This window comes from Cucumis melo, chromosome 5 (genome assembly GCF_025177605.1).
Source record: "Cucumis melo cultivar AY chromosome 5, USDA_Cmelo_AY_1.0, whole genome shotgun sequence".
NCBI classification, from domain to species: domain Eukaryota; kingdom Viridiplantae; phylum Streptophyta; class Magnoliopsida; order Cucurbitales; family Cucurbitaceae; genus Cucumis; species Cucumis melo.
Window position 1 is genome coordinate 8,320,230 of NC_066861.1, and position 26,064 is coordinate 8,346,293.

The 26,064-nt window shown below is 32.7% G+C and overlaps 1 protein-coding gene and 2 long non-coding RNA genes across 3 annotated transcripts; 2 read left to right on the top strand and 1 right to left on the bottom strand.

Annotated features, from left to right (window-relative positions):
• The first annotated feature begins 4,553 nt into the window (after nt 1–4,553).
• Nucleotides 4,554–7,434, top strand: LOC127149621 (uncharacterized). Its single transcript, XR_007821311.1, has 3 exons — nt 4,554–4,698; nt 6,869–6,943; nt 7,397–7,434. It is a non-coding gene; the product is annotated as an uncharacterized LOC127149621 (long non-coding RNA).
• Nucleotides 7,435–14,660: 7,226 nt separating this feature from the next.
• On the bottom strand, nt 14,661–15,655 carry LOC127149523 (uncharacterized). Its single transcript, XM_051085286.1, has 3 exons — nt 15,504–15,655; nt 15,336–15,409; nt 14,661–14,979 (listed from the first exon to the last, which is right to left on the bottom strand). Exons 1-3 carry the CDS (start codon nt 15,616–15,618, stop codon nt 14,758–14,760), a joined length of 411 nt encoding a protein of 136 aa, XP_050941243.1. The 5' UTR covers nt 15,619–15,655; the 3' UTR covers nt 14,661–14,757.
• Nucleotides 15,656–17,485: 1,830 nt separating this feature from the next.
• LOC127149349 (uncharacterized) lies at nt 17,486–23,424 on the top strand. The gene is made up of 3 exons (XR_007820846.1): nt 17,486–17,728; nt 19,579–19,629; nt 23,243–23,424. It is a non-coding gene; the product is annotated as an uncharacterized LOC127149349 (long non-coding RNA).
• Nucleotides 23,425–26,064: the final 2,640 nt, after the last annotated feature.

Sequence of the window (26,064 nt, forward strand, 5' to 3'; positions counted from 1 at the left end):
TGTTTTACAATAGGAAGATGAACATTGAAAAGCATTACGCCATTCTAAAGGGGAAGAAGTTGAACTATGGACCTGAGGTCATTAATGTGATTTACAAGTTGGAACGAACTGCGGTAGGACAACGAATCTTCAGGGAATCATTAGACTGTAATATGCAAGATGCATTGGAAATAGTAACATGGCATGGAACATAATGGGACATAACTTAATTCAACATGGAAGTATCAGCTCTTTCTGCATAACTTGAAAATTGAGGCAAGTGCTTGGTTGGTTTTTATTAAGAAGTCAATGTCAACGGGCCACAACAGCATAATTTCACTTGAAAGGATAATGCTCCTCTACTGCATCATGGAGAAGTTACCTATGGACGTGGACGAAATAATTTGCTAGCACATTGAAGCCTAAATACAACATGCACAAGGAGTTAAGCCCTTCCTAAATTTGATTAAGAGGCTTTTCACGAGAGAATGCCTAGAGTTAAGGTTGTCTCCACAAATTACATGCGTACGATATGACATGTGCAACATAATCAACCTAAGCCGCATTATAGCCATCCACAAAAATAAAGCGACAATAGAATAAAAATGAGAGATGAAGGAAGAACAAAGGTTGTTCGCAAAATGGATGCGAAAGAAAAAGAAAGAGAGGAAGAAATCAATGAGGTAGAAGACAGAGAAACTCCTCTTAAGCGAAAAAGGCATGGTAAGGCTAAACCTTCCAAATACCAAGCTCCCCATAACCACTCAAACCAATATGCCCTCCAAATCCAAACCTTCCAAATACAAAGCTAAAATAATTCACACTCCTCTACCATCTTCATCAAAATCCAAAATGCAAAATTCCTCATCACAATCCCATAAATCCAAATAGACAATCGTTCCCCAAATTCAAATCGATTCACCCTCTTAAAGGTAGGAACCCGATAATTTCCTTTGCCTTAGTTCAATTTGACCCAACTAGTCAACCTAAATCGCTTGGCCATGACGACTCTAACCAGGATGAATTTCAGGACCCTATTTATGATCCTAACACATTCATTGATGACGCATTCATTGACTAAGAAGGTGCGGTGACCAGCCCCAAGTTATTCCCAAGAAAAGATGATGTCCAGAAGGAGGTTGTTAATGACTCACTTAAAAGGAAAAAGAAAACTAACCCTGAGGTAGATGGGAGACACACCTTCCCTCGTTGCCAAAACAAATCGTAGAGCCTTCCTCGAAAAATGCAAAATTGAATGAGGCGATGAGAGAGACGAACAAAGATACTGTTGCCAAGGATTATCTCTTCAAATTCATGGATCATCACATTTGCAAACCAATGAAAAAAGGATTTGAAGATTTAATCCAATGTCAAAGTAACACGCAAGAAATGCAATTACAAAGTGAGAATATGATTATTGATATGGAACTGAAAATGGACAACGCAAATGCGCATAGTGAGGCACAAATGCAACAACTTGAGGGATGATTATAGAGCTTAAAATGCAAAGAGAAGAGCTCCGGTTAAAACTTCTTAGAGTTCATGAACAGAATGAGGCTATGAGGGATCAAGTTGAAAGGCTAACAAGCATGGTATGGGTTTTGGCTAAAAGATGTGATTCGTAGTTTACTGCTTTATTAAGATACCAAGATCTGTTAGTATGTACCACAATCCCAACGCCTCACTTTACTTCTTTTTGTAAATTTCAATTATTACTTATGTATTTTGTACTTCTTTGTACTTACGTTTTTTTCAATATAAGTTACAACTTTTGATGCAATTCTTTCACGTTTAGTCTTTATTATTGCAAGTTTAGCTACCAGCGTTTAACACTTTAATTTTTCTTTGTCTTTCAATGTAACTTCCATGAAATAAAATATGTAAGATAACGTTTCATTTGTTATCTAGACATTTAACTTGTTAAGAAAATTTACTCAGAAAATAGTTCTAGAGTTTATTGGGCGAAACAAGCTTTACCTCAACCTTCTTTTGTAATATTTTTCTCCGAATAATTTTAGCATTCATTTTTAGCAACGAGGACATCGCTAACCTCTAAATTTGAGGGTGTGTGAGGTTCACGCTAAAGCTTTTGAAACTTTTTGGAAATCCCACCAAGGCGTTTTAAAGTTAAGGCATTTTACCTAAATTTGAAACATGGCCAAAAAGTAAAATTTGAAATTTTTTGCATTCGTTTGCAATAACAACTCTTATGTTGCCTCCTCTCGCAAAAATAAGAACCATAGCTTCAAAAGTAAAAACTTAGAGAGTTGAGTAATAAGAGGTGATAAGAGTTATAGTTGAGGAGAAAAACAGACTCATAGACTATCTATGACTTTCCACTCAATGCCAAATGTTATATTAATATAATAAAAAAATATTCCTTCACAAAATAAAATGATTCAAAACTATTTGAAAACTTTAGCCATTTTTTATTTTGAAAATAAGATTCTTGTGATTGTGAACAAGGGTATTTTGAGTAGTAAGATTGCTGCATTTTTTAACTTAGAAATGTCTTCATAGTAAAAAGTACGGGATGAGAGTAAACCATGAATAACGAATAGAACTTGATCGAATTTTGAGAAGTTTAGAAGCATAAGGATGAAAATAGGTCTTTAAGGAGGATTTGTGCTTGAGGACAAGTATAATACAGAGAGATGCTCAGGGAAAAGCATTATTCTGAATTTGAGGGTGTGATAACTTGTAGAAATACAAGTTATTGGAGCATTTTTTATATAATAATGAGGCCAAAATGTAGAAGAAGTGTATCAAAACGCCATAATTATGTTGACAAAGTGTAAGTATTTAGAAATACGCTTTGCATATAAGTATCCATGCTTGTTTTACTGCGTTTTTAGTTTCTTAACGTTGGAATATAAACAAAAGAAAAGACAAGTGAATCGCAGAGGATCTCGCAAAAGAGTTACGCAAGAAGAGCCCATCTAGCGAGAATGATTGCTACGTGAGGATGTACGTCATCACGCGAGGATGGTTCACTAGAGAACAAGAATGGTAGTTGGAGTTGATAAACTGTCCAACTACTTGTCTTTTCTTCTGCTTCTATTACGCGAGATCCTTTGCAATTCACTAGTCTCTTCTTTTGTCTCTATTCCTACGTTAAGACACTAAAAGGAGGTAAAACAGGCATGGATACTTATGTAAAGTGTATTTTAAATACTTATGCTTTTTTAACATAATAATGGCGTTTGGATACACTTCTTCTATATTTTAACCTCATTATTCTATAAAAGATGCTACAATAACTTGTATTTCTACAAGTTATCAGACATAGATTGGGTAGCTCGAAGTGCTAGACTTACTATTGCCAAGCCAATTTCATTTTAGATGTTAAAGAAGTCAATAGGATATAATGAGTTACTTTAAGAAAAGAACTGTGGGTAATTTTATTGTTTTCACAGTTAAATGTTTCTATAAGAATACTAAGGTTGTGAAAATCATTTTATTAAACGGGCTGCATCCTTTTGCAAATGATTTAAAATTTTGAGGTTAAAAGTCAACTAGTATTGTTCAAAGGAGAATGATATAAGTTGACATCATGCCATCTTTAGGGTCTATAGTAGGTAATCTGGGAGAGGGTGTGACACTTACGCATCAAAATCAAAGGCAAACATAAACTCTCTGTGTTTTTCTTTTTTGGGAAAGGTATTGTAATACAACGTGGGATGGGAAGATTTGAACCCAGGACCTCTTATCCTTGGGTACAAATAGGAGCCAGTTAAGCTGAGTTCAATTATAAATTCTCTGTGTTCCACCTTTGCTTTTTCAGAACCCTCTATTCTTTCTTACACTTGGACAAGAGAGAGAGAAAAACTTGTACATAATTGAAAAACCTTTAGAAGTAAGCAACACATAAGTGTCTGCACCTTTTATGTTTTATCATATGACCAGAGCCTATAGGCCTAGTAAAGTTGCATGTTTAGAGCATTAACATCGTATCCACGATAGTATGATCATGAACGCATACAAAAAACAAGCAAACACCTACAACCTTACTTGGAGGAGTCACTCAAACTTTGGATGGGGAGGAACGGATCAACAACAACATGATAGGTAGGCTTACGAATATGGTGGATGGGGTGAAGCATCTGGTTATCTTAAACCACCATAACTCCATGTCGTGTAATCTCCCTTCTCAATAGAATTTGAATACTGTGACTTGTTCCACCTCTTTAATGGAAAACCAAAAAAATGAGTATATATAGAAGATTGATGTTTTTATGTAGAGCCATTGATGATAAAAGAAAAGAAAGTCAATTTGGTTAATAGGGGAAGTGAAAGAAAATACAAAAATCATGAGAGGGATCAAACTTTGCACTCTAACATTTTAATTAGTATAAAAATGGTTGTAGTTTCCACATTTTAAACAAGAATGACTTGAATATAAATGAAATTTCTTATAGAGTTTTATCTCTGACAAGCTTTATGCTTTTCTGTGTATTCTTGTGTTAGAATAGAAGTCATCAATCTCAGCGTGCGGATGGCTTAGAAGTCATGGTTTCGAACCTTTTAAGCAGTTATCTCCAAATACTTTCTATATAAGCCCTAATTTTTCCTATATTCACAATCAATTCGCCAAAATAACCCTCAAATTCTCTCAAAACTCTCTCAATTTTTTCGGAAAACTTCCCCCCATTCTGCCTTTTTTCTTCCGTCAATTAATTTTCACCAATCTCTATTCAATGGAGGGTTAATCTTCAAGTGGTAAGTGGCAACAGGCTTTTCAAATTCTTGAAGAATTTTCCTTCTAATTTTTCTTATAGTTAGACATGATTGAATCTCTAAATTTCTTGTTGTTTTTGTTGAAATTTTTAATTTTCTTGTGCCAAGTACATTTCCTTCTTTCAATTACAAGTGTTCTTTGCGATTTAATTTTTTAATTTGTTCTTGATTCACCAATTTGTATGGAAGATACTTCTTCTTTAGAAAATTAATGCAAGCTTGATTTGATTATCCTTGTCGACACAAAAACACAATTTATTTCTTGCTTATAATAAAACGTGTCAAATCTTGAAATTGATTAATGCTTTGAGAAATCATCTTGTTCTTGGCAATTTATGATTTAATTGCATCAATTTTATGTGCACAATTAAATTCAATTAAATCATGGTTGTAATTTCTTTCTAAAAAGTATGAAAGATACTTTGATTTTCTTTAAGAGCAAGAATTAGGTGTTAGTTGTTATTGCAAGAATATTATAAATGCTTGTGGTGATTTTCTTTTTTCTTGAATCTTAATCAAGGCTCTTACAAGAATCAAGCAAGTTGATCTTGCAGGAACCTTAATCAAGAATCCTCTTTTAAAGCACAAAATCATTTCATTCTTCTTTTAATTCGATGATAAGAATTGAAGAACTTCCAGTGCCTATTATCTCATTTTTTTTTCTCATAAGAGTTTAATTTCTACTATTTTACTTTTTTTTTTTTTGAATTGAGTTTACATCTTAAATTCCCTTGCTTCTTGGTTCAATTTGATGTTCCCTATACTTGCTTTAATGATTTTCTTTTCCTACTAACAACATTTCATTCAAGCTTTATTTCGAGAAATTTTCTTTACAACAATTTCATTGGGTTTAATACCCCAAGTTACCATCGAGACTCGGTAAAAAGTAAGGGTAAATTTAAGAATACTTTTTGTCTAGGAAAATCTTGGTAAGAATCCTACCCTTAGCAAGTTACATTTCATTTTTAGATATATTAGTGCTTCATTCTAACGACCTTATCGATACATACTTTCATACATATCATCTTTGCGTTATCAGAAAAATGGTGTTGTTTCCAATGAATGGAATGACATAGTTTCTTTCTTGAATTTTTGCTTGCATTTTTTTTGTTAGGAATTTTTAGAAAGCATATTAGATTTGAAGCTTTTCTTTGATAAAAAATAAAAATAAATAAAAAACGTTGCATGCTATTTTCTTTTTTCTTTGCTTTTTTTAGTGCATGACTAGGTTGTCTAATACATCTAGCTTAGAATTTGTTGAAGACATAACCTTGGATGAAAGAAGATTAAGGAAAGAAAAGAGAAAGCAAGTTAGTTCATCACATTTATAATCTCACATCCATATTATTGAAGCATCTTTAGAAAGACCTTTAGAGCCAAACCTAGAGAACCATTTGAACAATCCAATGGGAGAGGAGACACTCGAGAAAATCCTTATGAAACTTTATGTGCCTGATATGTTCATCAAAGGCCAATAGGTATAGTGATCCCACCTACCACCTACCACAACCAACTTCCACCTTAGGTCGAACTTGATCTCAAATTTATCCATATTTAGAGGATCCAATGGGGAGGACCCATATAAGCATCTTAGAAACTTTTCTTGGGCATGTGATCTCCTTAAACCCCACAGGGTAACCGAGGAACAATTAAACCTTAGGACATTTCCCTTTTCCCTTGCCGATAGTGCCAAAAGAAAGCTTATAAACCTTCAGCCCCAAACCATAACTTCTTGGGAACAACTTAAGAAAAGGTTCCTAGAATTTTTTTCCCAATTAGTAGCGCTCAATCGGTTTTAAAAGAAACTATGGTGCTAGGCAATCACCTAATGAAACCTTATTTGAATATTAGGACAGGTGTAATGAACTTTGTGCTAGGTTGCCATGTAATCAATTGACCGAAAGGGACATTGTGCAATATTTTTACTCGGGATTGTTGCCATCAGATAGGAACCCAATTGATGTTGCTTGGCAGGGGCCTTGATAGTTAAAACCCCTTCTGAAGCAAGGAAGTTAGTTTTTAGAATGACTGAGAATTCCTAAATTTTTTTTAGTAGAACACTTGATTCTAATTCTTCTTCATCTAGTGACAATTCTATTAAAGAACAAGTGATTTTATTAACTAAACTTTTTACTTCTTTTGTCAAGGGAAGGTTCCTAAAGTCACCTATTATGGAGTTTGTGGCTTGCTAGGCCATCACAATGACCAATGCCCAAAGCTTAAAGAGGTAAGTGTCATGATTTCAGAAGAAATAATTCACAGAGTAGTACCTACAAATCTGATTGGAGGGACCACCTAAATCTTAAGTGGGAACCTAAAAAACTAAAACCTACCAACACTTCTTCCTGATCATCATCACAAGGTACATACTTAGAGGAGATTGTCTCCAAGTTAATTTATAGCTCAAATAGTTTCAAAACTAATTTTGAGAAAAATTTCGCAAAGTTGAGTGAGTATACTGTTAATTTAACTCGAGCTATGAAAAATGACATAGAAATCATGAAAGCATCCATTTTTTAGTTAGGCGATAAGCTTAATCAATTAGCAACACACCTTCTTAAAACAGAAGGGAAGGGCAAACTTTCCTTTCAACCCAACCATGCAAATTTGAGTACTATTACTTTAAGAAGTGACAAAATTTTGAATAAAAATGATGATATCTCTTTGTCTCAAAATGTAGACCTTAGAGAATGTAGACTCAAATGTTAAAGAAGAAAAAAAAGGTACAAACTAACTCCTTTTTTTATAATGCTTCTTCTTCTATTAATAATGAACAAGAAACATTGTTGATAATCTTCTACCTTCATTTCTTTCTAGGTTATCTCAACCAAGGAAGGAATTCAAGAACGACGAAGAACTAATTGAAGTCTTCAAGAAGGTAGAAGTAAACCAACCCCTCGTGATGCCAATCAAGAGCATATCGAGGTACGCAATGTTTCTTAAAGAGTTATATACTCACAAAAGGAGTAGGAGCCAAGAAAAAGTAATGGTTAGTAAAAATGTGTCATCAGTTTTAAAGAAGAATATTCCAGAAAAATGTGTCAACTTAGGTATGTTTTCGTTCTCTTGTACAATAGGAAATAGAGACATATCTAGTGTAATGCTTAATCTTAGTGCATCCATTCATGTCATGCCTTCTATCATTTCCAAAGATTTAGGATTAAATGGACTTGAAAAGACTAGTATTTGTATTGAATTAGCTGATCGGTCTTTCATTCACCATTAGGAATTGTAGAAGATGTCTTAGTTAAGGTATGAAATCTAATATTCCCCACAGATTTTTACATAATTGAAATGAACAATGAATATGCACGCTCATCTCCTACCATACTTTTAGGTAGAACATTCATGAAAACTACTAAGACCATAATTAATGTGGACAAAGGTCTTCTTAGTGTCGAGTTTGATGGTGATATAGTGTCTTTCAACATTTTTTATGATGTAAAGTCCTCTAATGATCATGTTTCATTATGTGCATTTGATATTTTAGAATAATTAGAAACACTAGAAGAGCATGATAAGTTCAATGAGCTTATTGATCAAGCAACTTTAGAATATATCGATAATGAATTTGCTAAGAACAAACCTAGTAATGATGATCTCTTTATTTTCTTTGACTTTGTTGCTAGTGTAGATGATGAGCATGTCTTGATTGATAATCTTGAAACAAATGAACATGTTCTATATAATGATTTTGCATCTAGTAAAGAGCATGATCTAGGAAGAAATATTAACGATGATGATGAACATATTTTCAAAAGCATTGGCATTTAAAATGATCATGACATAAGCATCCACATAATATTTTGTGAAAACGAGAATGATTCAAAGAATGATTCTTGTGAAGTCTCTTCACATAAAATATGTGAGAATTCTAATACTAATGAGCTTACTTTACCTTTGTAGGAAAATGGGATAGAACTAAAGGTTCTCCCTTCTCACCTCAAATATGTGTTCTTGGGGGAAAAGAACACATATCCTATCATTATTTTAAAGGAGCTCACCCAGGAACAAGAAGCAAGGTTGCTTGAACCCTTGAAAAGACATAGGCAAGCCATTGGTTAGAGTCTTAAAGACTTGAAGGGGATTGATCCATCCTTTTGCACACACGGAGTCCATCTTGAGGAATGGCTCAGAACAAGGTTCGACCACATAGGCACTTCAATCCTACCTTGAAGGAAGTTGTCAAGAAAGAGGTCTTGAAGCTCAAAGACGACATCGAGATTATCTATCTGGTACTACATAACACTTGTATAAGACCTATTCACGTGGAATCCAAGAAGTTCGATATGACCATTGTGGAAAATAGCCAAGGTGAGTTCATTCCTACTCGTGTTTCAAATAGTTGGCGCATGTGTATCGATTATAGAAACCTAAACGAGGTAACTCTTAACGATCATTTCCCTTTACCTTTTCAAGGTAAAATGATAGAAAATTTATGAAGGAAATCTTACTTTTGCTTTCTAGATGGACTTTTTGGTTTTTATCAAACACCCATATCACGCGAAGACCAACATAAGATAACATTTACATGTGAATTTGAAACTTTTCCTTTTAAATGAATGCCTTTTGAACTAGATGAAATGATAGAACAATATGCATTAAAAAAAAAACTCATAAAAAAAGTTGGGTAAGTCAAGTAAAATGTGTTGAGTTCCCTCACTATCAGAACTTTTAGGGAAAAACGTCATTTTTGACCTAATTAAAACAAGAAAACCTTCTCTTACCGTTCTAAACATAGCATATAGCTTGACGAGGACTTTGAAAAGAGGAGGAATCATTTCCAATCCATTAGAAGGGAAAAACAAGTCTGAAGTGTCTTTCATCTTTTCAAAGTATGTCTAGCGTCCAAGTAGCAAAACTTGAGTGTCTTTCTAAATGTGCTTGTTCTGGACGAACTTAGTTAAACCCGAACCTCAACCGATAACTTGTAATCTCTTTGATAATTTGAACTAAGTTTAAGCATACGTTTGGATAGACTGTTAAGGCATTGAGTAATGTCGCTAGGTTCACTCGTTAGAAATGTTTAACCTATATACTTGCATGAACGTTTGTTTTTATCTTAAGTACATGTTTGTTTCCCATGCTTGCTGCTTTTCTATTTGATATTAGATTTTTTTTTGCTCGGGATGAACAAAGCGTAGGGGTATTTTGTTGGGACAATTATTGACCTATTTATTTGTACCCTATTCTCAATCCATACACATATATTCTTCTTCTTCTTCTTTTTTTTTTTTTTTATATTTTTGTGCAAAATATAAAAGAAGACACCAATATGAACCCAACGCAATGAAAATCACCTAAAACATTGTCTAAATGAAGAAGAAGGGACAAAACAAAAAGTAGGGCAAATTGGTAAATATTCAAAAAGTTGTGACACGCGTTAGTCATCCACATGTGCGAACCACCCTCAAGTCACAAGTTCGAACCCCAAAAGTAGCATTTCTTTTTTGGATTTACGTCACAAAACGCCATCATTTTGACCCATTCGCGTGTGTTAGACGTCACTAGTTTGAACATCCCACTAAAAGCAAGAATAACATCGAATTATTTTATCCTTCTTCGCGCGAGTTCATTCGTCTCCTCCAACCACTAGTCCTCACGTGTCGTCCTCCTATGATGCTTACCTTTTAGACGTTAAGCACTCAATCCTAGCGTCTGCAAATTATTCTTTGAAGAATTCTTCAGTGGCAATTTCATAATTCTTTTGCAACTATCCGAAAATTAACTAACTCTTCCATCAATATGATCACGCAAATGGCCTTGATGTTCCAAGTTCGAGCCTTGGTGACAGTTATTTTCCATTCTTTCTATATAAGCCCTAATTTCCCCTAAATTCATCATTTTCACCTATCCACAAAAATAAACCCCAAATTCTCTCAAAACTTTCCCTCTTTTCCATAGAACTCCCCCCTCCCACATTCTTCCTTTTTTCCTCCCTCAATTAATTTCTAGCAATCTCTTTTTAATTGAGGGCTAATCTTCAAGAGGTAAGTGGCAAAGGGCTTTTCAAATTCTCAGAGAATTTCTTGTTGTTTTTGTTAAGGTCTTTAACTTTCTTGTACCAAGAACATTTTCTTCTTTCAATTACAAGTGTTCTTTGCAATTAATTATTGAATTTTGTTCTTGATTCACCAATTTGTAGGGAAGATACTCCTTCCTTAGAAAATTACTGCAAAATTGGTTTGATTATCCTTGTTTACACAAAAACTAAATTTATTTCTTGCTTAGAATCTAACATGTCGAATCTTGAAATTGATTAATGCATAGGGAAATCACATTGGTCTTGAAAATTTATGATTTAATTGCATCAATTTTATGTGCACAATTAAATTCAATTAAATCATGGTTGTAATTTCTTTCTAAAAAATATGAAAGATACTTTCATTTTCTTTAATAGCAAGAATTAGGTATTAATTGTTATTCCAAGAATACAATAAATGCTTGTGGTGATTCTCTCTTTTATTGAATCTTAATCAAAGCTCTTACAAGAATCAAGCAAAATAATCTTGTAAGAACCAATTAAGAATCCCCTTTTAAAGCAAAAATCATTTCATACTTCTTTTAATTCGATGATAAGAATTGAATAACGTCCAATGCCCATCACTTTGTTTTTTCTCATAAGAGTTTAATTTCTTTTTTTTTTTTTTTTTTTTTTTTTTGTGAATTGAGTTTACATCTCAAATTTCCTTGATTCTTGGTTCAATTTGATGTTCTCTATACTTTCTTTAATGCTTTCTTTTTGCTACGAACAACATTTCTTTCAATCTTGATTTCAAGAAAATTTTTTTGCAACCATTCCGTTAGGTTCTGCACCCATACTTACTACCGAGACTTGGTAAAAAGTAAGAGTAAATTGGAAAAAACTTTTTATCGAGGCAAATATTGGTAAGAATCCTACCCTTAGCAAGTTACATTTCATTTTTAAACATATTAATGCTTGATTCTAACGACTTACCAGTATATACTTTCATACGTATCATCTTAGCTTTGTCAAGAAGCATTGATCTTTACCACTTTTAAATTCCTTATTTTGTGGATTCTTCCCTCTATGGCCATTATTTGTGGTTTTCTTGTGATTATTACCACAAAAGTATAATTACTTTTTCCTCTACCACGGTCACAACCTTGCCCATGACCACAACCACATCTCGACTTTGACCATTATTCTTTGAAAATACAGCATTAACTTCAGGGAATGGTTTTGCTCATGCTCGATATTGTTGCTGCAAGAGCATATTTGAGACATGAAATGTGGAAAATATTTTCTCTAATTCCAAGATCTTCACTAGTAATTTTTTCTCTGCATAACAATGAACAAATTTTAAATGATGTTGAATTATAATCACTAACTGATTCAAAATTTTGCAATCTTAAGTGCATCCAATCATATTTGGCTTTAGGAAGAGTCACACTTTTTTTACTATCATACCTTTCTTTTAAACTTTATCATAGTTTATGGGGATCTTTTATCATAAGATATTCAATATTCAGTCCCTCATGAAGTGATGTTGAAGGAAAATCATGGCTTTCGCCTTTTCTTGATTTGAAATCATGTTTCATTCCTTAATCGTTTCTCCAAGATTCATGGCATCCGAATGAGTTTCAGCATCATGCATCCATGATAAATAATTTTCACCACTGATATCAAGAGCTAGAAATTCTAATTTGACAAGACTTGGTAAAACTATACCAAAGAAATTTACATATATTGGAAATTTAATGAACATGTCAAACATGCATTCTAAAACAATGTACACAAATACCATATTATGCACATGATATAAAAAACAATGGAACCAAGATATAATAGTTCAAAACATACATGTTAATACACAATAATTAAAGTTACAAATAAAAATTACAAATATACATATTGTGGCCAGTTAATAACAATACACAACAATTCACTTATATATCAAGTATGAGCATTAAAAAGTATTAATTTTACAACATACTTATACATATCATGTTAAAAGAAAATAATACATGCTTAGGTAAATTGATAAAAACACTTAGATCATGAAAACAATTATAAAACTTATACTAATAGAGAGTAGACAATTATAGACTTAAATCATAAAGAATCCATAAACTATACATATATTGTAAAAGAAATAAAATGAGAACCAAATATAAACAATCATTCAAACCATAAACTTATTATAGATCATAAACGTAAACAATTTCATAAATCATAAAGAAATTAAAATTAACCAAAAACCATAATAAGATTATGAACTAACAATATTTTTAACAAGCAATAATTTTGTAAGCGTAATATGTAAAATTACAACATGTCAATAGGCATAAAAAATTACATCTCTCAAACTATGCATAAAGTATACATGGAATATTTCATGCAATGTTTACAAATAAAAATAATAATAATAACTAATATTATAGCCTACCTTTTACTAATGATGAAACTGTAGAGACTCGGTCGGATAACATGTTATAAAATAAGAACAAAGAAGGTATTAAGAACAATGAAAAACACTAAAGATGAATAGAGAAGGGAAGAAGCAGAGAATAATCGAATTCAATTGTAATGTGTCATACAAAGACACCATAGACCTCTATTCATAGGACATGTCATGATATAGGTTACCTTATGGAGTTCAATGGGATGAATATTATGACATGGAATTGAAGGAGAGTTATCCGAAAATTGATAACCTATATAGGTATAGGTTATGGATATCTACATTTATAATATATAATTATATTTATAATAGCGATGGCATTTTCTTTAACACCATTAAAGTTCATATATTCCCTTTGTATGCATTTTTATGACATTTGTGAATAGCTTTTTGTACATGTTATGAACCGTTTTTATAGCATTTTCTTGTCAATCATATATTTTTAAGTGTCTTGGCTATTGCACAAGATTGACACATATATCAAGAAATTATCCAAATTTTTAAGAAGCAAATTTAAAGTGCACACAAATAATAGATTAATAATAGATTAATGTACATATATAGAACAAAACACAAAAGTATTTACGACTTGTATAACAAGAAAAAAGCCCATGAAGTCATAATTATTTTTTCATAAATTTCAGATTTGGCCCTATTATTTTTGAATTTTTCAAGACAATTATTCAAATCATGCATACCTTTTTTATATTACTACTTCTCCTTCTTCATTTTCCCACTTCTTCTTGTTCGTGATTTCTTCATCTCTTTTTTCTTTTCTTTTTTTACTATACGATTGTGTACCAAAATCTAAAAGATTAGTTGTCTATTCCAGCTAGGTAGCGATAGATCAATATCACTATCTCTCTCATATAGATAAGCGATATATCTAAATTATTGTTTACCAATATCTAAATGATCGTTTACCAAAATCCAAACGATCGTTTACCAAGATCTAAACAATCGTTTACCAATATCAAAACGATCTTGGTACAAGATCATTTAGATATGGTACAAGATCATGTACCAAGATCGTTTAGATTTAGTACAAGATCATGTACCAAGATCGTTTAGATTTAGTACAAGATCATGTACCAAGAGCATTTAGATATTGATAAACGACTATCTCTATCTATACCAAATAGATAAGTGATAGATTCAAAACAATCGTTTACCAAGATCTAAATGATCGTGTCCCAATATCTAAACGATCTTTTATACTATATTATACTATCATTTAAATTAGGAAGCTTTTTCGTGTGTGTGGCTGATTAATCATAAGATATTTTTTGTATTTTGTTCTACTTTTGAGAAAACCCTGAACAATATATATGCATGTATATATATATATATATATAATTAGATTTTGACATTGTCTCAACTAATAGGAAATTACTTTGACAAAAGAATATAACTACAATAATGAGTCTGTATAATCTTTTAGGGAAATCGTCAAAATTAGAATTATAAAGACATTAGAATCAAGAACCATTAAAAGTACTTGAATAGAAATGACAGAAGTTTCTAATTGGCAATAGAATTAGTTGTATCATACCCACATATAAATCCCAAAACCTAAGACTATACAACATGTATATATTTTCTAATTAGGTGTGAGTTAATCTTGAGCTGAGTTTACATTTGCAAAGGGAAAACAAATCATCAAAAAATGAGCATATACTTGAAAAGGGAAATGGATTATTGCACAAGAATCAGTTGTTTCCAAGAACCATACCCTTCGAGCTTGAAGTCCACAATTAATGAAAAATGAGGATGGATGAAGAGGCATATGCATGTGAGTTTCAACTTCTCTATCACCTATAATCAAACAATCTCCACTCTGCACAACATTGTCCGAACAGCTTTTTTACTCGTTACAAATTAAATTCATGTATACATAATTTGCTATAAGTTACAATATTAGGGATAACAATTACATTTGTTTTAGTTTTTCTTATGGTTTGATAAAAGTTTCATAAATAGTCTTGATAAAAATGCAACACTTTTGAAGCCTTTGAATGGAGACGAACCCTAAAACTTAAAGACCAAAAGAGATTTTTTTTTTCTCTAAATAATAATAATAATGTAAATGTTTGAAATAATGTTTTACACAAATTTCACAAAACATAAAATAATGTTTTACACAAATTTCAAAAAACATAAAATAATGTTTTACACAAATTTCACAAAACATACCTCTTCCCTAATAATTATCTCCTCACATGGAACCGCAGAGAATGTGATTTGTGAACCCTTTGAGGTAATCAAAACTGTGGCAAATGAAGAAAGGGTTTTAGCTACGTACCAAGATATACAACTTTCGTTCAAGTAGAAATGGATAAAGAAAAAGAAGAGGTACATTACTTGTATCAACTTCATTGTAGACAGAAAATGTTGTTAAAATATTGCTAAACATTTCAGACTCAATGGAGAAAAGTTTTCCATTTAAGCTAACTTGGTTAGGAGACCAATCTTCCATGGGCAAGAATGTCAATTCATGATGCAATGGTAGTGCAGAAGGCCCTTAAAACAAAAGTTATAATTTGAATCCTGAATTGACATGCATACAAACTAAACATGAACTAAATTTGAGATTTTATTGAAAACACAAGAAATAATTAAAATGTATTAATTTAAAATATAAGGATGAATCTATAAAATTTAAACTCTAAAAGTACATTTGATGTGAAGGAAAAAGAACACAGAATCAAACATTTTGTTTTTTGAACAAAATATAATGAAGAAATGGGATCGGAGCTTATATTAGAATATCTCGACTAGGTTGACACATCTTATAGTACCCGCATACATTAATTATGCTTTGGCTCACGAGTAAATACATTCACACAATGGAAGAATTACACAAAGAGTTGGAGAGAATCTCCAAGTAGTAAAAAAAAAAAAAAGAAAAGTACAAAAGAGAAGATCAAGCTAAAGGAAAGCCTTCAAAGTTGAGCAAGATAGTAGATCAATCATATGTGGAAACTGAGGAATTCTAGAATATCAAACATGTTCGCAAACAAATTTTGAATTAGTTAAGAAATCACAAAAAGTTGATAAGTAGAAAAAATGAAAACAAAATAACTTCTGTTGATCCACTTTTTAGGAGAAAAAAGAGAAAAAAAATGATATTATTGTATATATACTTAACTTGAAGGCTCAAATTTAAAGATTATGGTATTTTGGGGTTCTTGAAGATGGATACTCATTGAGGAATAGGTTTGACCTTCCAACAGAGCATTCCGGAAGCATCGGAGAGAAATCCTTGAAATATGATTCCGATCAACGGAGTACTCGTCGAACAATGGATGTGGCATGAACATCATTGCAAAGAAGGTTGGGCATTGATATCGAGCAATCATCGAAAACGTCGACGGTGAAAACTTGAGACAGATTTCGTCGTTAATAAATTCGGTGAATAGAGAGGTTGCATCTAAAAAAGGATCAAGGTTGTCAACCTTGATGGAGAACATGGTGGTGGTAAATGTGAAAATGGTAGGAAGGGTGGACTAAAGTATTTTTTTTCCCTTAACAATACATAAAAAGACGAAGGAATTATCGTACACACCAGATCATCTCAAGATGAATCAACGAGTTGATTTAAAAACTAAAAACGTCTAAGCTGCAAGTCTAAACCTTCAAAACACGCAAGGCAAATAAACGAAAACCTCCTTTTAACTTTGTTTCGTATGCTAAGAACTTATCAAGAGTTTAGTGCTATTTTCTAGATCTAACTTTTACTTGGTCAAGAAAGAGCCCTAAATCATGCAAAACCATTATTTAATAGCCAAAACAATACACGTAAAGTTCGGAACACATACACAAATAAACCCTTGTAATAACGAAAAATCTTAAAATAAATCAAATCCAAATATCCAAGAAAATAGATTTTCACAAAGTAAGATACAATTTTTTTTTTTTTTGAAAGGTATTGTAATTAAATGCAGGGGTAGGGATTTGAACCTGGGACCTCTTGTCCACAAGTACATATAGGTGCCAGTTAAGCTAAGCTCATTTTGGCAAAAAAAAAAAAAAAAGAAAAAAAATCCAGTCAACACGCACGTAATCTCACTACAAAAAATTTGGCCTTTAATGTCGGGTGGAAAAAATGAAAAATGGGCTTTAATGTCGGTTTTCAAAAGGCGGATGTTTAATGTCGGTTTTAAACCGACATTAAAGAAGGAGCTTTAATGTCGGTTTATCCGCCTTTTGAAAACCGACATTAAAGCCCCTTTGTAATTTTTTTTTAATTTTTTTAATTTGGTAAAAAATCAAGTTTTTCTCTCTCTTACTTTACCTTTTCCTTTTCCTTAAAATTTCTATATAAATTCTCCTCCTCTCTTGTTTAACTTTGAAATCTTCTAAACCCTAAATTCTGTAGCCACCAATCAAATTTTCTTGCTTTCATTTCCTATCCTCGTAGATTATTTTTTCCATCGACGATTTGAAGATTTACTATGGCCGGTAAAGGAGAAGGTCCGATGATCGGAATCGATCTTGGAACCAAGTACTCTTGCGGAATGGAAATGGCCGAAATGGAAATGGAAATGGAGGAACGCTCCTTTGTTGTCTCTTCAGACCCTCACCAGGTTCATCCTCTTTCTCTCTTATCTCTTCATATCTTCACCATCACTCCTATTTGTTGGTCAGTTAGTTGTGGATTTTTCTTTCACTCCTTCGTTATCCTTTACCATGATTTCGGTGTTTCGCGTTTTCTTTTTCGAATTGTAAACATAATCTACAATACTGGAGATATTGATTCATTGATGTTTGGATTGGATTCATTTCTGCAGCTGCAAATTTGTCAACTAGATTTCCATTCGTTTTCTTTTTCAATTTAATTGGGTGTTGGATTCTTGTACTCGACTGTCTGATTTTGTTTGGTTTTCAAATCCTTTATTATTACTTGTTTAGATTGATTGACTCAGTATGGCTACACTGTATTTCTAGTGAGGAATTGAACATGGGTCAACTTTTGATGTTGCTATAATTGGCCGGTAAAGGAGAATATTTAACAATTTCCATTATCCTTAGTGTTGTTGTTTCTTGCTTTTTCCCTCCTGTCTTTAGTAATGGTAAAATGCTTCATCAAAATGCAAAAAGAAAAAAAGAAAGAAAGAAAGAAAAGCCACACGATGTCTCAAACTGAAGTCGGCTGAAACTGGTCTAGAGGAAGGAGAAGGTTCCATGATTTCAATTTTCAAAGTTTCTTTGCTCAGCTTTGCCTTTTAACTGTTTATGTTAGAATAAAGATATGAGGAATTTTATTTGTGATGCACAATGAACATAGTTTATATTATTTATGAGGTCATGGTGATAATCATTAATAAGTTCAACTCAGGATGCTTTGATATTGATGTTTTCTATTATTCAAATTCATCTTGTTTAGGTTGACCTTTTTTTTGTTGGTTGTGTTTGCATTTTTTTTCCTTAAAAACTGGAGATGCTACAGCTTCATTTCAAATCTCTTTCATTTCTCTCCTAATTAGTGTAAAATCGAGACATCTATGTTGCTCACCTTGCTTGGTCAAGTACTTATTTGGATTGAGGAGTTTTTAAACCTTGGTAGGTTTCATAAGCCTATTAGAAGTTTTATTTGGTGAGCCATTGTATAGTACGTTAATTCTTTGTTGAGTTTTACTGTAATGTCATGCTTTATCTACATGTCTTGATTGATAATTTTGAAGAATTATGGGTTAGTCTTTTCTCTATATCTTTAGTTGAGTATTGAACTTCATTATTATTTGATCATGTGTTTTTTAGGTTTGCGGATGTCTATGGGTAAGCTTTTTCTCTATATGTGTTGTCTTCGTTGGAAGAAATAGGAGGACTTTTGGATGTGAAATGGTTTAGTGCTTCCTAAAGGATTTGTTTAGAGTGTTGATTTGAGTTATGAAATTGGGAAGTTAATTGGATTTGAGTTTTTATGTTGGAGTTATAGAAGTCTATGTTTAAGGTGCATAAATGTTTTGTTTGGCATTGGGAAAGATGGGGAAAGAAAGGTAAAGAAGGGGAAGATAAATTGCATTTAGAACACAAAGTTGATGAAGATAAAGTGCATTTAGAACACAAAGGTGCATAAATGTTTGGCATAAATGGTCTTACGTGCTATTTATTTGCTAGGATAAAGTATTTGTTAAGCATTCTACTGTATGATCTTGATTTAATTTTGCCAATTTGTTTGCATACCGTTGGTAATATCTTCATATTACCAATGTCCATGATGACAGTCAGAAGAGTCTTTTGCTGGAAGTTAAGAATTTGACTGCTGTAATTGCAGAAACCAAGCAAGAGATTCTCAAGGGTGTTAATCTTGTTGTTTACGAAGGAGAGGTTAGCTCAAAATTAATCTTTACTATTGTTTTAGGAGCGGATTCTTACATTTTGAATTTTTCATTGATTTTTTGTTCATTTGGAATTATTTTTCTGACCCTAGTAGGTTCACGCCATCATGGGAAAGAATGGTTCTGGAAAATGCACATTTGCAAAGGTCAGTATTGTTTGTGTTCTTTTCTCTAATTCTCATTAAACAGAAAAATGATTTCTGACGTTCTTTATCAGTAATGAACTTTGAGCTTAGAAGTTTGTTAGTTTCCTTTGCTTCAATTTGTACTTCGAATGGAATTTTTCCAGCTTTATTTAACTTTTAGTATAGTCCAAAAGCTCAATTACTATGGTCAAATGAGTTAAAGTTTTGGTAATAATGTGTTGTGTTATGTCATTTGAAGCATTCTGGATTCAAATTTGTACTTAGGCTCAACTTGTGAAATTTGGAACATCAGTCTATTTGTGGTTGATTATGCATAGTGGGTTGTGTTTTTTCTTTTGGATTTTTTCTGTTTGTGTGTGCATCCATTATGTGGAAAAATGCTTGTTTTCTCATTGAAAGGGAGCGTTAGTCTTATATTCCACAAAAAACCAACTTCGTTATATAATCTAACTAGATGGTACTCAATACTGGGTTGTGTTTTTTCTTTTGGATTTTTTCTGCTACTATTGTTGGACGAGCTGTTACAGATGATGCTAAAATGGCAATGCAGACTAGGAGTACTAGTGGTAACTTTGTTATTGCTAATGTTGCCATTTCTTGGTACCAAAATTGAGTATGAATTAGGTTAAGAGAAGGGTTGAATAAGAAGGTTCTAATTACTCTCTAAAAATCAGTAGTCCTGTTTGCAGAGGTTGAACTTGATATAGATGTGGTTGAACTTGATATAGATGGGGTTGTCAGAGGAAGAAATCACAAAAACTGTGTTGCAGAGGCTACATTGTTGGAGACTTCGAGCTTGCTATGTCAAGAGAAAAATTTCAAAACTCTTAGAACATAATCAAAATACTAACTCTATTCTTTTTTACTCTTCAAGTACATATTAACGAACATAAACTTTAGAGAGGTGGCTTTGGTGCCTGATACTTGAAATACAATTTATTCTGTGACATCTACCATAGGCTTATTTGCAATGCAATATTAATCAAAGGTTGGAGGTCCAGGTATAATCTCAGGTGATGAGTTGTGCTTGTGGCTTATGAACAAGGCTATTCATCCCACACCAAGTTGTATACAAGTAGCGCAACCAAAGGGTAAAGTTCTGATTATTATTATTTGTTAGTTATTATAAAATTTAGAAAGCTATGTTTTACCTAAGGCAACCAATATCTTAATGAATTTGGAAATCATTAATGCTTAGTGAGGGCTCTAGAGTCAAAGTTATTGATGCCTCATGTAGTCATACGATTCTCTTGAATATAATGAAGTCGTTGAATATTTGCTCATTATGAATATTTGTTATTCACATATTTTCATGCTATCATTGAAATTTATCTTACTTTGTCTGCTCTTAAATCCAAGTTTGGTATGTTGCAAACGGTGTGAAAGTGTTCTACTAGGTGATCTTTGGTCCCTCGTTAGATTCTTATGCTAAAAAGACATTTATATATTTCTGGTCTTTTGCACTCAAATCTCATTATTGGCTCTGAGACATTTTATAGCATCTACCAATGACGATGTAGCTTAAGTACGAAAATTTGGTTTTGGTAGCAAAGGAGACTGCATTCATGAGTTATGTAGTTTAAACAGTTTTTTTTGTTTACGCGTCATGTCATTTTTTTTCTCCATTGTTTAACTTTCTCTATAAAAACAATGCTGCCATTGATGAGTAATTTTCTAAAATTAAGAGTAAGATGCTCTGTAGAGGGACAAACAAAAGAGATTTAATAATGAAGAGTATGTATGTATATATGTAGTTTAAACAGTTCCATTCTGAACAACTGTAAGCTCTTCTTTGGGCCAATTGTTATCTCGTGGTGAGGTGAATACTGCTGATAAAGTTGGTGGCTATGTTATGTTCTTCATGTACTCTTTTGGTTTTTTTTTTAAATTCACGGAATGAATTTCTATTTTAGTTTGATATATGTTGAGGGTGTTAAGAATATACCAACCTAGTTGAGATATTCAAGTACACCTTATATATCTTCTAGTTTCTTGCTAAAAAAAATTATACATTATTATTTGTTGTGTACGTGTTATTATTGATAGTGGAGATTCTTGCTACGATTGTTGGACCGGTATGGCAACTCTAGATGAGTGAATAAGGTTTAGTTATACATTTTAATAAATTTGTATTCCTTTTACTTCTTTGAAGTCTTGCATTTTATTTACTTTTTTTTTTATCAAATCAATGTGTATTAGAAGTTATGGTGCTCTTCATTGTGCCCATGTTCTACAAGAAATACGATGACAAGGTGGATGTCTTTGTAGAGAATGCCATGACCGAGATCAAGAAACTGTATGGTTTTAATGTTGATTTGTGCTTTATTTGTGCTTTTATTTGTGCTTCATCACTTTATAATTATATTTTTATTTATCCCCTTTGTTTCAAGTGTTTTAATGTTGATATGGTTTCAGGTGCCAAAAAGAAAGAGGAGGGAGAAAAGGTTATCATGCTATCTTTATATTTTGTTCGACAGATAATTCTTGCCTCAGGATTTCATGAACTCAACTTTAAAAGGTTATCATGCTATGCTATGTCCATTTCTAATTTTGTAATGGGTTGCATTTTTAGCTTCACCATAGTTTACAGTACTCATGCCTATGTTTCTGTATGCTATTTCAGCGATTGGGGAACAGTCCTTTTAGATAATCTTTGTGATCGGCTTGTTAACTGCATCAATGTTCTTAGTTCAATAACAGGTTCTCTCAATGCAACCTGCTTCATGTTTCTCTTTCCTTTTATTTATTTACTATGTGAAACTTTGACTGTGGAATCCTTATCCAACATACTTGGATGATGCCTTCTTGAACCGGACATGAATCTTTCAATTCATTTGGCTCTACTCTCACGCTTATTTATTGCTTTTATTTCAATTCATTTGGCTTCGAGCAACTTTTTTATCATTAGAAATGTAAGAAGAAGAGCTAAAGGTATGTAAAGCTTTCCTCCTCATTCTCTTGAATCATAAGGTTTTTGTTTCCATTTTTATTCATCTTAAAGTATCAGCAGATAATGAAGTTACTATAACTGAGCATCTAATAAATGAGAGTCAACTTAATGTGCCGATTATGATAACTGAGCAAAAAGTTGAAAAGTAAAGCAATCATTTTTATTCACTTTCTTGATCCTGATAAGTCCAAGAGTAAGGATGATTATTCATGGAGGAAATATGACCAAAAGCCAATCAAAGGTTCTCCACACCCAAGGTATAAAAATATGATTGATTTACTTTTCAATTTATTGTGTTGATGTTGCTTATTTCTTTATAGATTGATATTGGTTTTCATAATAATGTTATGTAAAAAAATGTTGATTATTCATTTGGCGGGCAATATTATGAGCTAATCAATTACAAGAGTTCATAGGTTGCCACATAAAATGTTTTTTTTTTTATTTGGGAAAAGGATTGTATATGATTGCATCTATGGAATATTTCTAATAATAGATTGAAGAGATTTAGGAAAGCCTGATGGCTAAGGTAGACTAAAGAGAGTTATGTGGATTAGGGTGTGGATATAAAATCTTAAAAACTTTTCATCCTTCTCTGCAATTTTAGTACTTCAAACAGCTTTGTTATTCTATATAAATGGTTTATTTGGATATTGTTTGTAGATAATTGAAGTCATATCGGGTTGAAAGCTAAGCGATTGTGCAGAGATTGCCAAGCGACCATTGAAAATTGAAGACTGAGAAGGCATTTAGGATTTTTAATTATTTAATTCTTGTATTAGAATCTTTTTTCATGTACTATTGTAGAATGTATATACATAATATTAAAATTTTATTTTGTGTATTCAAATGTAAAAGACAAATATTATAGTTTCTAACATAATATGAATTTCATTGATTTGTTGGCGTGTGAAAAACATATTTATCTACATTGATCCAATGTCGGTCTATAGGACAATAATGTGACAATTAAATAAAATTAAATTTGTAAAAATGAATCCAAAAACTAGGCTTTAATGTCGGTTTTAAACCGACATCAAAGTTCAACCGACATTAAAGGGCTTCAATAACACTATCAAAGATGTCGGTTGAAAACTGACAAACCGACATTAAAGAGGCCTTTAATGTCGTTTTTAAACCGACATTAAAGCCCAACCGACATTAAAGGGCATCAATAACACCATCAAAGATGTCGGTTGAAAACTGATATTAAAGGCCTTTAATGTCGTTTTTAACCCGACATTAAAGAGGCCTTTAATGTCATTTTTAAACCGACATTAAAGCCCAACCGACATTAAAGGCCTTTAATAATGCTCACAAAGATGTCGGTTGCCAAGTGACATTAAAGGCCTTTAATGTCGGTTTTAAACCGACATTAAAGGCCAAAATTCTTCTAGTGATCTTATCTTCTAAACAATTGTGTACTATAGTCTAAACGAATGATCTATGATCGAATAATTCATTTTAAATAATATACTTTAGTAATTCACTATCGTTTACCATAACTACATGATCGTTTAAGATATATTACAAGAATAGACAATCGTGTAGTCAAACAATATATTTTACACGCTCGTGTTGACTATGGTAAACGATCGTGTCGATCATGGTAAACGATTGTATTGATTATAGTAAATGATCGTGTAGTCGAATGTAAATGATCGTTAAAAACATCAAATCGATCGATTTTGTTGACAAATAGTAAACGATCGTGCTAAATGACCATGTTCACTATGGTAAGCGATCATTTAGATAATGTCAACACAATTGTATAGTTTGTTTAAACTATGGGAAAAGACTTCAAATTTAAACGATTATGTTGACCTGTGATAACTTGTAGAAATACAAGTTATTGTAGCCTCTTTTATAGAATAATGAGGATAAAATGTAGAAGAACTGTATCAAAATTAAACGCCATGATTATGTTGAAAAAGCATAAGTATTTAGAATACACATCACATAAGCATCCATGTCTGTTTTGCCGCGTTCTAGTGTCTTATTGTAGGAATAAAGACAAAAGAAGAGATTAGTGAATTGCAGAGGATATCGCGCAAGAGCTACACGAGAAGAGCCCATCTAGCGAGAATAAATACTAAGCGAGGAGCTTCATCACTACGCGAGGACGATTCTCTAGAAGACGAGAATGGTAGTTAGGGATGATGTAACTTGACAATGACGACTTTCGATGCTGACAGGATCAAAAGAATAGAAGTTTCCCTCCAAAAGTTGGCTATAAAAAGGAATCCATCACCATCAAAGAAAGGAGGCCTAAATAGGCCAAAGAGTAATCGGCTGTGTGAAAAGTCTTTTGCTTAGTTCCGACTAGGTGCCTGAATGGGCCAAAACATAGAGAGTGGTGGAAAGGATTAGCCTTTCCACCTTCTGTAAAGAGATTATTTCTTCTTTTCCGACCAGGCTGTGAGTGAGAGCTTATAATTTAAAAGGAAAGAAGTCCATTCCCCATCTCCCCTACGTTGTAAACATTTCCCATTCTTCCTATTTTTGTATTCTTTGTAATATATGTTGTTCATATCGTACAATGACTGAAGGGCTAAATTCTTTAAGTTATTGATAAGTTGCCTTGCCTATAACTCATATCACGATAGTTGAGTTATTTCCATCACTTGGCCAGTGTATATCACTAACTATCTAAGAGGGCAAGTAGTAAAGATATGGGTAATCCGCGCAAGAAGGAGTTTGGAGATAAACTCCACCTTGGCGAGATAACTTCCACCATTTGTATCCCAAAAGGAGAACAAGTGTGGGCAATAGGCGTCAAGAGGTTGCTGTTCTCAAACGCAAAGTTTTATATATTTTATAAGTAAATTCTTCCAGATATATCTCGCCTAATTAGGTTGAGTCATTTGCACCCCGACGAAAGATAGGTGTGGCATTTAAAGACTCCGAGAGGAGCTCACCTTAATCATAGACTTGTTATGGGGGCCATATCGTGTCAAGATTTTCATGGCCTAATTGCCTAATTGTACATAGACATTCCTTCACCCATTTTCAATGCAAGTTAGTTTGCATCTCCATTTTGCATCCATTTAATTCCCTTTCACAGTATCTCTAGCGTACATATATTGTCACACCCCTTCTCGAACTACTTTCTAGCTTAGCTCAAAAGACGACGTGATGTCGACCGACATCTCTCTCCTCTAACGATATCTATCGACTCTGCTGAACACTTGAACATGATAAACTTGCTAATCTAGTGTATAAACTATTATACGTGCTACACAACACATCGGAACCTAGACTAATCTTATACAAACATGAAGTGTAGCCCAAAAATAACTGATTTCGCAAGTAAACCTAGAGACAACTTAACCAAAACATAACCAACAAAGGTTTACACAACCACAACTTCTATAGCTTACAAAAACTGTAGGGTATCTATACCGTACAAAGATATACAACATAACACAATAGACTCTATGTACAACTCTAACAACCTACTGGTAACCGATATTGGAGCTTCAGCA

Coding starts and splice junctions, on each gene's coding strand:
- LOC127149523 (XM_051085286.1), bottom strand. CDS start 15,618: ATGGAAGATTGGTCTCCTAACCAAGTTAGCTTAAATGGAAAACTTTTC. Junction 15,410..15,503: donor CTACAATGAAGTTGATACAA/GTAATGTACCTC, acceptor CATTTGCCACAG/TTTTGATTACCTCAAAGGGT. Junction 14,980..15,335: donor AGATAATTATTAGGGAAGAG/GTATGTTTTGTG, acceptor AATGTTGTGCAG/AGTGGAGATTGTTTGATTAT.